Source organism: Misgurnus anguillicaudatus, chromosome 18 (assembly GCF_027580225.2).
Source record: "Misgurnus anguillicaudatus chromosome 18, ASM2758022v2, whole genome shotgun sequence".
NCBI classification, from domain to species: domain Eukaryota; kingdom Metazoa; phylum Chordata; class Actinopteri; order Cypriniformes; family Cobitidae; genus Misgurnus; species Misgurnus anguillicaudatus.
The window spans coordinates 10633731-10648613 of NC_073354.2; the positions used below are offsets into that span (position 1 = coordinate 10633731).

The 14883-nt window shown below is 37.9% G+C and overlaps 1 protein-coding gene across 2 annotated transcripts in view; it reads left to right on the forward strand.

Moving 5' to 3' along the window:
* ches1 (checkpoint suppressor 1) overlaps positions 1-14441 on the forward strand; it is a 48800-nt gene extending 34359 nt beyond the window's left edge. For both annotated transcript variants that reach the window (XM_055185904.2, XM_055185903.2), the window contains 3 exons: positions 3463-3521; positions 7091-7199; positions 9589-14441. In XM_055185904.2, the coding sequence (XP_055041879.2) occupies positions 3463-3521; positions 7091-7199; positions 9589-10048 (628 nt within the window). In that variant the 3' untranslated portion in view covers positions 10049-14441. The remainder of the gene's footprint in view (positions 1-3462; positions 3522-7090; positions 7200-9588) is intronic.
* The last annotated feature ends 442 nt before the right edge of the window (positions 14442-14883 follow it).

Sequence of the window (14883 nt, forward strand, 5' to 3'; positions counted from 1 at the left end):
AGACAGGTGGAATAGTAGCACAAAGCTATTTGTGAAAAGAAGAAAAAACCGAGATAGGACAGACAGTTAGTGCAAAGAAATACATTATAGGCTTAGCAACACTAAGCTCCGTAGCAACAGTAGAGGCTGGGCATCTGTTTTCTTGCATTTTCCTTGATTGTTCTTGTTAGATTTTTTTCCTTATGGGGTGTAAGCTTGTGGTCTCTAAATTTCTTGTGGGAACTGAAAATCACTTAGTGTGTAAACAGTGGTACAGTTAATTATACAGTTACTCCATTTACAAACACAAAGCTTATTTTTATTGGCTCTTTTGTGGCACTTTTATCATTTACAACATAATTCTTAGAACCAAACTAATTAGCCTTGGAAATTATTCAAATGCTAGAAATGACATTTCACCATCTAGGCCAATTTACCCAATAGTGTATTTCGACAGCTTGTGAGACCACATAAATGCGACCTCCAAAATGAGCCGCAGATCGACACAAGCGTGTTTGTAAAATTTAGCAGATAAATGTACATGCTTTCCATCTTCAGTTGCGCTCTTGCATGTGTCTGGCAACCCAAAGGAGGGTGGAGAAAGTACAGTCTCTTTTTAATTTAGACTGTGATACCAAGTTCAGCCCCTATAGGTCAATGTTACCTACAGCTATAGACATGATATACAATAGCCGGCCTGTATGAGTAACCCACTTCTAGCCAGAAAAAAATTGAATTCGGTTCTTGTTTTTGCTGAAATAATATTATTTAATTTATTTATTTAAATTGATCTTTGGGCTATGGTTAGACATCTATTAAGTTTTCACTGATGAACCAAATTTTGCCTTTGGCTGTTTCTCAATTTCAAGAACGCAAAGAACGGACTTGCGTTCTCGTGGAGATCGGTCTTGCCAGGTGACCTCGGAAGAACGAACTTAGAAGGTCGCGAGTACACAGAACGCACTTGTGAGAATTGAGATGTGTGCCATCTTCCTGTTGGTCACCTGACCTCCACCATTGTTTTGCCGCAATGACTTCTGGGGCGTAACACGATTTCAGCGCGCAAGTCTGCACTCGATGCATCCTCGATATAAAGAACACATCCGGGTATTTTCATGCGTCCTCTGTACTTGCGTTCTTGAGATTTGGAATTGAACTTCGACGGTTAATGATGACGTAGAGCGAGAACACAAGGACGCAAGATCGCTGAAGACCGCATATTGAGAAACAGCCTTAGTTTTAGCCTAGACGTCTGAGCTGTTTTTGGATGGCTAGATGTCTTTTAAGTGCAAAATTGCTTGCTGGGATGGTTAATACAGTTGTGTTCAAAATTATTCAACCCCAACTGAAATTGATTGTTTTGGCCGGTTTGACATTGATTTTGATCATTCAGTCATCCTGCTTACAATAACATCAAAGAGGCATGTGTAGGTCAGACAAATATAACATAACATTTATAATGAAATAACCACAAATGTCTTTTCTGTGCTCACATCATTATCAGTTTTATTCAACCCCCAAGTGACATTCAATCTTAGTACTTAGTACAACATCCTTTTACAGTTAAAACAGCTTTTAAACGTGAAGCATAGCTTGACACAAGTGTCTTGCAGCGATCTACGGGTATCTTCGCCCATTCATCATGAGCAAAAGCCTCCAGTTCAGTCACATTCTTAGGCTTGCGCACTGCAACTGCTTTCTTTAAGTCCCACCAGAGGTTCTCAATCGGATTTAAGTCTGGTGACTGCGATGGCCACTTCAAAATGTTCCAGCCTTTTTTCTGCAACCATGCTCTAGTGGATTTGGAGGTATGCTTGGGATCATTGTCCTGTTGAAAGGTCCAACGTCTCCCAAGCCTCAGGTTTGTGACGGACTGCAACACATTGTCATCCAATATCTCCTGGTACTGAAGAGAATTCATGGTACCTTGCACACGCTGAAGTTTCCCTGTACCTGCAGAAGCAAAACAGCCCCAAAGCATGATTGACCCCCCACCATGCTTCACAGTAGGCAAGGTGTTCTTTTCTTCATAGGCCTTGTTTTTCCTCCTCCAAACATAGCGTTGATCCATGGCCCAAACAGTTCTAATTTTCCACAGAACACTATCCCAAAACTTCTGTGGTTTGTCCACATGACTTTTGGCATACTTCTTATTCTTTGGAGACAGCAAGGGGGTGCGCCTGGGAGTTCTGGCATGGAGGCCTTCAGTACGCAGGGTGCGCCGTATTGTCTGAGCAGAAACTTCAGTACCCACATCTGACAAATCTTTTCTCAGTTCCTCAGCAGTCACACGGGGACTTTTTTCCACTCTACGCTTCAGATAGCGCACGGCAGTCGCAGTTAGCATCTTTTTTCTGCCACGACCAGGAAGCGTTTCAACAGTGCCCTTTGCCTTGAATTTGCGAATGATGCTTCCTATGGTGTCTCTTGGTATGTTTAACATCTTTGCAATCTTCTTATAGCCATTGCCCTTCCTGTGAAGATTAATCACCTCTTCTCTTGTCTTCTTGGACCATTCTTTTGACTTCACCATGTTTGTAACCACACCAGTAAATGTTTAGAAGGAGTTGAGTATCACAGTCATTTTAAAGCTGCCTAATTGGTGCTTATTAGGCTTTATTGCTGTTCCCTGACATCCATAGGTTTTTTTTTAATACCTGATTGAAAACACTTCAATGAACCTCTGTTCTTCAGAGTGGTAGTTCTTTAAGGGGTTGAATAATTGTGTCAATGAAGAATTCACAAAAGAAACATTTACTACTATATTACAAAACCAATTGATGTCATTTTAGTTGCATATGGTTCTTTAAGAAGTCATTGTAGGATTTCATTCTGAATACAATTACAAATGTACACTAAATTCCCTAAAACCCTTAACAGCATTGGGGGGTTGAATAATTTTAAACACAACTGTAGCTGGTTCACACTATCACACGTGGTGGACTACAGGCTGGTTGACCTTAGTCCTGGTCAAGGTGGTCTTTCATTTCTGTCCAGACAGACCATTGGCTCAGTTGGTAAAGAACTTGTTGAGCTGGTGTACAAGTGTGGCAATTTGTTAGTGCATTTGTAATTATTATTATCAAAAATCTTGTTGTATCCATTACTGTGCTTAAGGATATAGTTTCAAGGATATAGGAGAAAGTCCAGCACCTAATGGAAGGGATATGTACACTGTAATAGAAGCCATTGAGATCCATTGCTTTGAACTGTAATCAGTGATCATAGTGAATAATAGGATTTCCAAACCTCGCCGGAATGTCTGTATTGGTTTGATCGATCTCCAGTACTCCAGTATCTCTGTCTGTGTGTAGTCTGCATTCCAGAACATCAGATTGGCATTCCTTTCATTCCCTCTTTTAATGTTTGACTAGGATTTTAAATAAGTTAATTGCTTTCTTAAAATGTTTTAAATGTGATTTTCACACAAGTGTCTTAAATTTAAATTCTCTCTCTGCCCCTCTCCCTGTTTTTATCCCACAGTCCTCCACTATGGCCAGGAAGTCCACTCTTCGGAAAAAATGGAGGAGTGCTGTTGCAAGGTGAAGGTTTTTTGTCATGCACACCCTATTTTTATAGTTTGTAATTTATGTTAAATGCATTTCTATGATAAAAGCTTAATCAAATGGAACATAGTGGCTGATAAAAGTGCTCCTGTATAGTTCAGCGGTAGAGCAGCGCAAAATGTTGTGGTTTTAAAGCCAGGAAACACACTTACTGATAAACCTTAATGCACTGTAAGTCACTTCGGATAAAAGTTAGCCAAATGCATAAATGTAAATGTAAAATTAAAACTCTTATTTGTTTGGACAAAACCACCATCAAATATTAAATGAATTTTGTCAACTTTTAAAGGGGACATTTCACGAGACTTTTTAATATGTCAAATAAATCTTTGGTGTCCCCAGAGTACATATGTAAAATTGAGCTCAAAATACCATATAGATAATTTATTACAGCAGTTAAAATTGCCACTTTGTAGGTGTGAGCAAAAATGTTTATGGGTGTGTCCTTTTAAATGCAAGTGAGCTGATCTCTGCACTAAATGGCAGTGCCGTGGTTTGATAGTGCAGACTAAGGGACGGTATTATCCCCTTCTGACATCAGAGGGGGAGCCAAATTTCAGTGACCTATTTTTTCACATGTTTACCAAAACTAAGTTACTGGGTTGATCTTTTTCACATTTTCTAAGTTGATAGAGGCACTGGGGACCCAATGATAGCACTTAACCTCTCGACGCGCACTAATTCGTGGGTGGGATGACGTCAGTTTTTTTTAATGCTGCTAACAATATCTATATAGCCTACTGTCTACAAACATTAATAATATTAACATTACTATACATTGTTTAAAAGGTCTACGGGGTTTAACATCAGTGTTTGGTCTCTGTTTTGAGATACAGATGCTCTAGCATCATAAATGTAGTATTTTGTGACAGAAGTCCAGATGACAACATGCAAAATATAAACAGGACTTCTTACCTTTGTGTTGATATACGATTGCGAGTCGAATCCAGTCTGTTTCGGATGTGTGAATAACCCATGAAAACCATCTAATAGAATATATCCAACGACCATTTTTGTCCACAAATGCGTATAATCCATGAAATATACATATATAGTCTGTTATTTACATTAGATTTCGCATGAACGGACTATTTATGTTGTAACACTGTGTATGAGATTACACTTTAGGTTCTAGTAAACACGTAAACCCGCATTCAAACTTTAATAAATACAAAATATCCAAACAGCGCTGCCAAAAATCGTGACATCATTTGACTCACTCGTTCCTCCAATGACTTCATGAAAAATATTGATAGACAGAACGTGTAGCCAATTAGATAACAAATCCAACAATCTTTGGTTGACGTTTTTTGCCTGGTGTGGAAACAGCATTTTATACGCTTACATAAGGATAAATAATAATAAGAACGAACGTGTATGCATGTAAACAAAAGACTTATTTTGGGGCTGACTGGCACTTAGGAAAGGCACTAGTCTTACAAAAAACCCTTGCAAGAACCTCATTTTTGGGCCTGTTGACCTCAAACGTGAAACATAACCTCTTCAGACCTGTGGCTTTGGGATCGTTGGATTTCTAGGTTTCACACACATATTTATCATTACGTTTTTAAATAATAAAAAAGATGTTATGCAAACAAAATGTATTCCAATATACTTCAGCCTCCCTAACTTTTTTAACTTAAAATAATTTTGAAACCTGGAAAATGAAGCTCAAAGTGCCTTCTCTCTAATGACAGAGAGTTATGCTTATACTCTAAATGGTTTGTTAAAACAACCATTTTAGTGAAAGTAGGTCTTTTCATGGTTTGGGTTGGAGTGGGGTATGTCCCCTTTAAGAGTTTGATAGCATATAGATGGCTTCCAAACAGACCTGAATGTTCTTGAATGAGTAGCACAACTAAACAAAAACTTGATTGCATGGGGTTTTTAATTCCTTTTCTTCCATTTGTTTCTGTAAGAGAAAAAACTACTCTTTACAGCTCAAATAGTTGCTCTGAGCCTCTAGATTACTTTCGTAATCTCTCAGGTATCATTTCTTTCTTTCCACCGATTCTCTCATTGCCACAACTGCTCAATCTTTCAGTGCATTTGTTTCTCTCTTTCACTCCCAGTTGGTGTCCCAGCAGTTTAAATGTCCATTCGATTCCAATCATTGCGCTTCCTTACCACTCCACAGCGAACAGCTAAATGGAAGGAAATGGATACATTATCTGTCTGTAGTGGCTCCTCTCTCCTTCTCGTCTGCTCTTGATAATGGAATAATGGAGGCGGAGCTGCCTGTGAAAGTGTCTGAACAGGCCTATTGGCTTTTGAGTGATGTGAATGTCTTGATGGCTGTCTACATAAAAGCAAAGAGCTCGGTGTGCGTGCTAATGCGTGTCAAGTGTTCAACTGGACATCAAGACTGATTTGCTTAAGTTTGCTACTACAAAAAACTATGGTCTGTTTATATTTGACCCAACCTGGTTTGAAACAAGCCAGCATTTTTTAGAGTATATATAGTTTTTCGGTCTGTTAAAGGCACAATACACCTGAAAATTTGGTTAGCATATACTGATCACTTACTTCTTGTTATTCCAGTATGACTTTCTTTTTCCATGGAATGCATAAGGAAAATGTTTCATTAGCTGACTGCTCACATCTTCCTTACAGTAAATGTCTAGTTTCCAATAAGTGCCACAAAAGTAGTCTGTATGACTCCATAGAAATTATTTTATAGATTTATGCGAGGAACACAACTAAATATTTATAAGATATATATTTAAACCTTTTCTTCAATCCGCTTGTTAAGTCTGACATCATGCACCGCTTATGGGTCCAACCGATCTCAAATGCCATTGGGAAATAACAGAAAAAACACAATAATATACACTCGTATCATATACCAAAAACGCCGATCGTAATTTTTATCTCCATAACAAAATCTGAGATGACCAGACATGGACTCATGGACATGGATTTTTTTTTACGAATTATTAATATATTGCTGTCGGTGATTCCTCTAATGAAATGAGTTGAGGCTTGGACCCGCAAGATTGCAAGACCCAACTTTGCAAGATTATGTGGTCGGTTGTTATTTTTTGCATTTAGCAAAACGTTTTCCATGCTATCAATTTACATTTATTCATTTAGCAAACCATATTATCCAAAGTGACTTACAAATTAACCATTTTGTCAATGAACTATGTCAGGACTGTAGTGGCATTCTTCTTGTTGTTAAACATGAGTAAAAATATCCTAGTCCAGTCTATTGGCTCAGTGGGTACTCCGGTATGTTTTCACAGTCCAAAAACATGCAATGTGAATTGAAGATACTAAACCAGCTTGTGTACAGATAGACTTGTGTGTGGATTAATTGGTTATCGCCATAAATATAGATGGCGTTATAATAGAATACATAAATAAACAAACACTTGTAAGATTATAGACAAAACCTGTCTAGACTTTAAGCATTCAATTATACAAAAAGAAAGCCCAAATAAGATTTGTAAAGAAAGGTTCTGTGTATGAAACTTTATAATCTTAGTGTATAATCATATGTTATAGTTTATATCCAGTAGACTGAACATTATATTGTTTTGCAGTTCCACAGAGAGTGATACAGCATAGTTCACGTATGGCCACTCAAGGGCTCTTTCCAGTTATCAGACCCGTTCCCTTGAGTCCTGTGAGCAACAGGACCACAGCAGTGAGGTTAGTATTCTCCTCTAAGACACATTCACAGAGCTGGCAAGTAGATAACTTCAATAACTTGATTCAATAAAATAATTGGAATGAATTGAAACCCTTATTAAAAGATTAAAGATTGTTCAGGCTTGATTTCTGTCTTTTGGAGTTACATGCAGGGTTGGTTATCCTGTAATCTGCCCAAATCACCTAGACTGTGTTTACTCGGAGACAAACAAGAAGTGCCAATGTTAAATAAACATACTTTTAGAGTGTTAAATACTGCTTTGGTAACATGTTCTCGACTAATTTTGAAACTCTGGAAGGACTCTCATGACCCAACACTTAGAATGTAGAAAGAAAGAATGACTGAAAATGCTGCATGTGAAAAGATGTTGGGAAGACTACATTGTACGAATGAAACCATGAAGGAACAATGGGACAGTTTTTGCACTCACATGTCTACAATGTAATTTGAACTGTTTATAGAGATTTGCATTGATCCTCACTGTTGTTGTTGTTGTTTTCTTTTTTTCTCTTTTTTCTTTTCTTTGTTATAAAATAAGAAAACTCAATAAATATTTGAATTATAAAAAAAAGATTGTTCAGGCTTCGCTTTTTGACCAAAAGTTCATATGTTTAATAAGCTTAATTTAAAATAATATTAAATAAGATAAGAATACTTTATTAATCCCCAGGTGGAGAAATGTGGGTGTCACAGCAAACAACAAAACAAGTGAAGAAAAATAGAGCTACTGAAAAATACTTTCTCTACATAGATAGACGGATGGATGGACAGATCCACAGATAGGCAGACAGATCCATAGACAGACAGACAGATCCATTGACAAACAGACAAACATGCAGACAGTTCCATAGACAGATCCATAGATAGACAGACAGATCCATAGATAGACAGACAGATCCATAGATAGACAGACGGGCAGACAGATCCATAGATAGACAGACAGATCCATAGATAGACAGACAGACAGACAGACAAACAAACAGGCAGACAGATCCACAGACAGACAGCTTCATAGATAGACAGACAAACAGTCAGACAGATCCACAGACAGACAGCTTCATAGATAGACAGACAAACAGGCAGACAGATCCATAGACAAACAGGCAGACAGATCCGCAGACAGATCCACAGACAGATCCATAGACAGACACATCCTTAGATAGACAAACAAAAAGGCAGACAGATCCATAGACAGACAGACAGACAAACTGTCAGACAGATCCATAGACAGACAAACAAACTGGCAGACAGATCCATAGACAGACAAACAGATCCATAGACAGATCCTTAGATAGGCAGACAGATCCATAGATAAACAGACAGACAGACAGATCCATAGACAGACAGACAGATCCACAGACAGACAGCTTCATAGATAGACAGACAAACAGGCAGACAGATCCATAGACAAACAGGCAGACAGACAGACTGATCCATAGATAGACAGACAAACAAACAGATCCATAGAAAGACAGAGCAAAAGGCGGACAGATCCATAAACAGACATACAGACAGATCCATAGACAGACAGACAGATCCATAGACAGACAAACAAACTGTCAGACAGATCCATAGACAGACAGGCAGACAGACAGACAGATCCATAGATAGGCAGACAGATCCATAGATAAACAGACAGACAGACAGATCCATAGACAGACAAAGAAATCCATAGATAGACAGACAGACAGACAGACAAATCTATAGATAGACAGACAGATTCAAAGACAGACAGATCCATAGATAGACAGACGGGCAGACATATCCATAGATGGAAACACGGGCAGACAGATCTATTGATAGATAAACAAACAAATCCTAGTTAGACAGACAGATCCATAGATAGGCAGGCAGACAGATAGGCAGGCAGATCCATAGATGGACAAACAGATCCATAGATAGTCAGGCAGGCATACAGACAGAGAGACATACAGATCCACAGACAGACAGACAGACAGACAGACAGAACAATCCACAGACAGACAGATCCATGGACAGACAGACAAACATACAGATCCATAGACAGACAAACAGACAGATCCATAGACAGACAGACAGACAGACCAATCCACAGACAGACAGACAAACAGACCGATCCATAGACACAGACAGACAGACCAATCCACAGACAGACAGACAAACAGACAGTTCCATAGACAGACAAACAAACATACAGATCCATAGATAGACAGATTCATAGACATATAGACAGACAAACAGACAGATAGACTTTAATGTTTGTAAGTGGTTGTACCAACGCTGTGGGTTTAATTTCCAGGGAAAAGACAAAATATGTTCCTCTGCAATTTGCTTTGGATTAAAGCATCTTTCAACTGCGTAACCACAATAAACTTAATGTAATTTATTTGCTTTTCCATCTTTTATTAGATCAGCCCTGGGCGACTACCTGACACAGGGTAAAAACGGTCTGCACAGTGACTCTCCTCCACCCAGCGATGATCAACAGGAGGATCACACGTACAGCACCTCACAGTCCCTGAGTATGAAGAGGGACGTTTCTTCCCCCCTCTCCTCCTGCTCCACTCAGGGATCCCTCTCTGCCTACAGCCACGATCAGGAGCTGATGGTCACTGAGGTCAAGGAGGAACAAAAAGACTTTCCCCTGGACACTAAACCACCGCCTTCCCACCTCCTACTCCACATACGGACCCCTGACGACACGCTTCCCCTGAAAAAGAGGAGGGCAGACAAACTCCTGGGAAATGAGGAAGAAGATGAGGAGATGAAGGAGGCTGCAGGGTCGTTGCTTCACCTGGCTGGCCTGCGCAGCGGTCAGTGTGCGTGTAAAGTTGAAAAGGAGCTAAAAGAGGAAGTAAAAGATGAATGAAAATATGGTTAACGCAGATCTAAATACTTCTGTTCCAGGATATCAGGTGAATATGGTCAGTTGTTGCAATATCAATAAAATCACTGTCGTCCTTGTGTTTTTTATTTTATTTCTGGCTGAAAGATTTTCATGTTCATTGTTGTTTTTCTGTGTGTATCTGCGAGCATATTCGTGCCAGTATGTGTATGTGCAAAGACGGATAAAAGCCATAGTTTTAGTCATTTGAGTGCAAAAATGTTTTAATGTTTTTTATTTTTATTTCATTAAGCCTACCGAACAATTAAGAAAACTAAAGGTGCACTTAGCAATTATCTCTTTACAAAAAAATAAAATAAAAATGAACTCTTTCCCCGCTAGCGTTTTTTTTTTTTACGTTGCCAACTTGTGCCAGCATTTTTTATGATTTTCACAAATGTTAAATGCCTTACAGAAAATGTTCTTCTTTAAATATATAAACATACAATATATCAGATAAAAGAACAGCCCCTCTGCTTTCAAACAAAAAGAAATGTTTCATCCTACCTTCATTAGTTCTCCTTTTATCACCTCTCGAATATAGGTTTCTTCGAAAACACCAAATTTTAAGCAAAAGCTGAGATAATTCCTTTTTTGTAAAGGACTGTTGATAGAGATCAGATGCAGAGCGATCCTCAAAACTTACATGGGGTTCTTACTCTTTCACGTAAGGTATTGCTTCCGGAAAAAGTTGCGGAAGATAATAGCAGTATTGCAGATTGCTGAAAATACTCGTCATTGGCAGGAAAGCGTTTTCTTTTAATTTACGAGTTAACCCGTCAATGGCGGGGAAAGAGTTAATATACACATATTAGTAGTTAAAGGTCCAATATGCAGATTTTTAGCACCTAGTGGTGAGACTGTGAATTACAACCAATGGCTCAGTCCACATCTCACCCGTCCCTCTCGAATTGCATAGTGAAGCTACGGTAGCCGCCAGAAGACAAACATGTCGTCATCCAAGACAATGTAGTGATAAAACTCGTTTTGTAGAACGGTTTGTCCATTTATGGCTACTGTAGAAACGTGGTGGTGTAAAATAGCGACGTTTATTTAAGGGGACCCAAGGTGTATATAGATAAAAACGTCTCATTTAGTAAAAACAATACAGTTCATTTCTTAAGGTCTTTATTCACTCACCTAAAGGATTATTAGGAACACCATACTAATACTGTGTTTGACCCCTTTTCACCATCAGAACTGCTTTGATTCTACGTGGCAAGGTGCTGAAAGCATTCTTTAGAAATGTTGGCCCATATTGATAGGATAGCATCTTTTGCAGTTGATGGAGATTTGTGGGATGCACATCCAGGGCACGAAGCTCCCGTTCCACCACATCCCAAAGATGCTCTATTTATGCCAAATTCTGACTCTACCATCTAAATGTCTCAACAGAAATCTAGACTCATCACACCAGGCAACATTTTCCATCTTCAACTGTCCAAATTTGGTGAGCTTGTGCAAATTGTAGCCTCTTATGTAGTGGAGATGAGTGGTACCAGGTGGGGTCTTCTGCTGTTGTAGCTCATCCGCCTTAAGGATGTGCGTGTTGTGGCTTCACAAATGCTTTGCTGCATACCTCGGTTGTAACGAGTGGTTATTTCAGTCAAAGTTGCTCTTCTATCAGCTTGAATCAGTCGGTCCATTCTCCTCTGACCTCTAGCTCTAGTGATTGGTTGATTAGATAATTGCATTAATGAGAAATTGAACAGGTGTTCCTAATAATCCTTTAGGTGAGTGTATACCACTACTAATAGAGTTATGTATATTTTATTATATACCTTAAATCAAAGTTTATTTATTTTCTGCCATGTTAAGATCACAAAATTAGCTCAACGTTAATCCCTTTATCTCAGTAACCTTTCTATTATCGCTCACGAATAAATCAAAAGTCTGGCTTACTATGAATCGTACACTTCGAAAATGAAAATTATGAACCGAAAACTATTTAAAAGTAAAAGTTTACCTCCCAAACCACTGCCATTTAGACATGCACAAAATTGCTGAGTGCACCTTTAGTTATGTTGTAGCAAATAGTTCTGTTTGTTGTCCTTCTGGTTTGTTGTCCATTCTGAGAGATTTTATATGCTGCTTTCAGGTGTGCCAAAGATGATTTCCATTAATGTGCAGCTAATCCATGCACACTTAGTAAGACCAATAATAGTTAAAGAAAAAAGTCGAAATCCTAACCTATATTGCAAAAACCATCTGTAAGGCAAATATATTATATTTAACTAGCAGCAAATGTTTTTTGAGGATAAAGTGGCCTGTGGAAACACAAAGGTCAAATGCAATATGCCAATTCTCTCTTAAATCCTAATGTTCAAACGTTATAATGTTGGTTCCTGTTTGAAAGCACACAAAAACTGATCTGTTTTCAATGTGTCAGAAATGATGGTGTTTTTCTGTATTTTTGGTTTGCTTCATTCTTTTTTAATCTTCATCACAATTTAAGCAATTTGTCCTGTCAGGATAACACTGTAAAAAGCCTATTCTCCCTTTTTTACGAAAAGGCAGTTTTTGCCTTAGATTTTCTTTGATCGGTTATATTGCATGGGTGCTTGTACATAAGAAAGAAGTATTTTCTTTTTTTAACGAAAGATCATGTAAGATAGATATTTAGCATGAGGCATGGCTTATTTTCTTACAAGAAAAAAAAGAGAGAGAAAGAGAGCGCCTAGCAGGCATCTCTTACAGCATAGGCTTCTTTCTTCGTTCTTTTTGTAACTGTATCTCTTCTATATGGCAGACGACTCTTCCAAAGGGAGAGTCTTATTGGAAACCTGTTAACAGAGAGCTCTGCCTTGTATTGAATATCAGGTGAAACTGATTTTGCCTTTTTTTTTGTGGTCCTCGGTTTTGGTGGTCCTTTTCGATTCATTGATGTAAGTGTTCAAGTGTTGTTAATACTCAGTGTTAAATGACCCACCACTCTGTACACCCTTTAAGGTTGTGCCTGCCTTTAGTTCATGTGCTTGGAGGTCTGTTCGGTTCTTTTGTATTGTTAAATACTCTGTTGATGTCTTTTTATTGTGCAACCTGCATCGTTGATATCATAAAATTGTACTGAAATAGTTTGACAAGGAATTAGAATTGGCTGTAGTAGTGGGTGAACTGGGATGATTCCTGCACTGCTTCGCGATGAATAGGAATGTCGAACTGCCTTTGGGACTATATTAAGGGATAGTTCACCAAAAAATTATATTTAATCCTCAAGTCGTTCCCAGCCTAAAAAAATGTATTTCGATACTTTGGATTTTTCTTTATAACCAAACAGATCTGGGGCACCACTGACTTTCAAATTCAGAATTTTTTTTGGGGGGGTGAACTATCTCTTTAATACAGTTAGTGATTTAATGGTGGAACAATTAACAAGTTATGCCTTTTTCTAGAATGTTCCCTTATTTCCTCTTTGAAGTACCCCTCTCCACATTACAAACTTCATCATCTGTGAAACCGAATGTCTTTATTGTTTTAAAATGTTGGCTGTTTGGGTCATTACCTGCTGCCATCACCATACATACATACAGTTTCTTTCATCTATTTAAATGTTTACACTCCACTTATGTTAAACCTATGAAACACTTTGTGTATGTCCAACAGGGGAGAGGAGCACACATATATCAATCAATCCTTTAATCTCCCTAAATATTTTAGCACTTTCTTTCATAGTAAAAAAGCACTATAAGTCTTCAGCAGGGGTGTAGGGTTGTATTTGTTGGAGTGGTACTATAGGTACTGGTCTACTAAAATGAGTGCTCGGAGACAAAGACACACACACCGATAAAAGATGATATGTTGGCAATAAACTGCTGCTACAGTTTTGCTTTAAATTTATGCCATTTCCCATAACCCATGTCACGTAGTTGGTTGTGTACCAAAAACAATATCTTTTTAATTGATTCATACACATCCATTTAAGGTGAAAGGGGGAGAAAAATATGCATGATGTATTTATTGGTAAACTCTCACTGCCTCTGGAATTGTATGTGAAATAATATAAGGATTTTGTCAATGTTGTTAATGTTGTTTGTTTTTTGCCAAATATGTTTTTGTCCTTGTACTTACTCACTAGTGGTCTGATTTTTCAGCACAATGGAGTCATGATGAATATGTATCCGACCAGGTCTATTTTCAATACGCTCAGATGCCAATGCCGTACGAGTATAAAGCTGTCTATTTCCTTGGTGTGCAATCGTATTGCCAAAGAACAATATCAAACTATTTCATCAATACATGTAAATAATCACACTGTCTCTGATAATAATGTCACATCATGTTGTTACTTTTCCACATATTTCTCCTGAAACTTAAAATAATGTTTATGTAATGTATTGTCTTCCAGTTGCAATAATAAAAATATCAGAGTTTTAAATGACATGTTGTTTGCACTGAGTATTTTTGTCATTTAAACATAACCAAAATATTATTACACATTTAAACTTTATTATATGTGACACCTGTAAATCCAGAATAAAGTCTTGTGAGATCAGATTTAATCATTCATTTCATTGTAATTTTAGTCAATATTAAAGATATCAAAGTTTCAAAGAATGTTATTTACGTTATGAATTTATGTAGAAAACAGTAAATCACAATGCTGAGATTTCACTTTTAAATACTATAATATAACTTATAATAACAATGCATATACTATTTAGCCTGTAGTGATTTATCCCATGTTTAAGATACATTGAGCTTAGGTGTGGCTAATGGCACTCAAGATCCTCTGATGGTTTATGCAACTGGAGCTCTAGTCATAATTAAAGGCGGTACGGGCGTAATCAGCAGCCACCAGTTTCCTGTTTTCACTCTACACT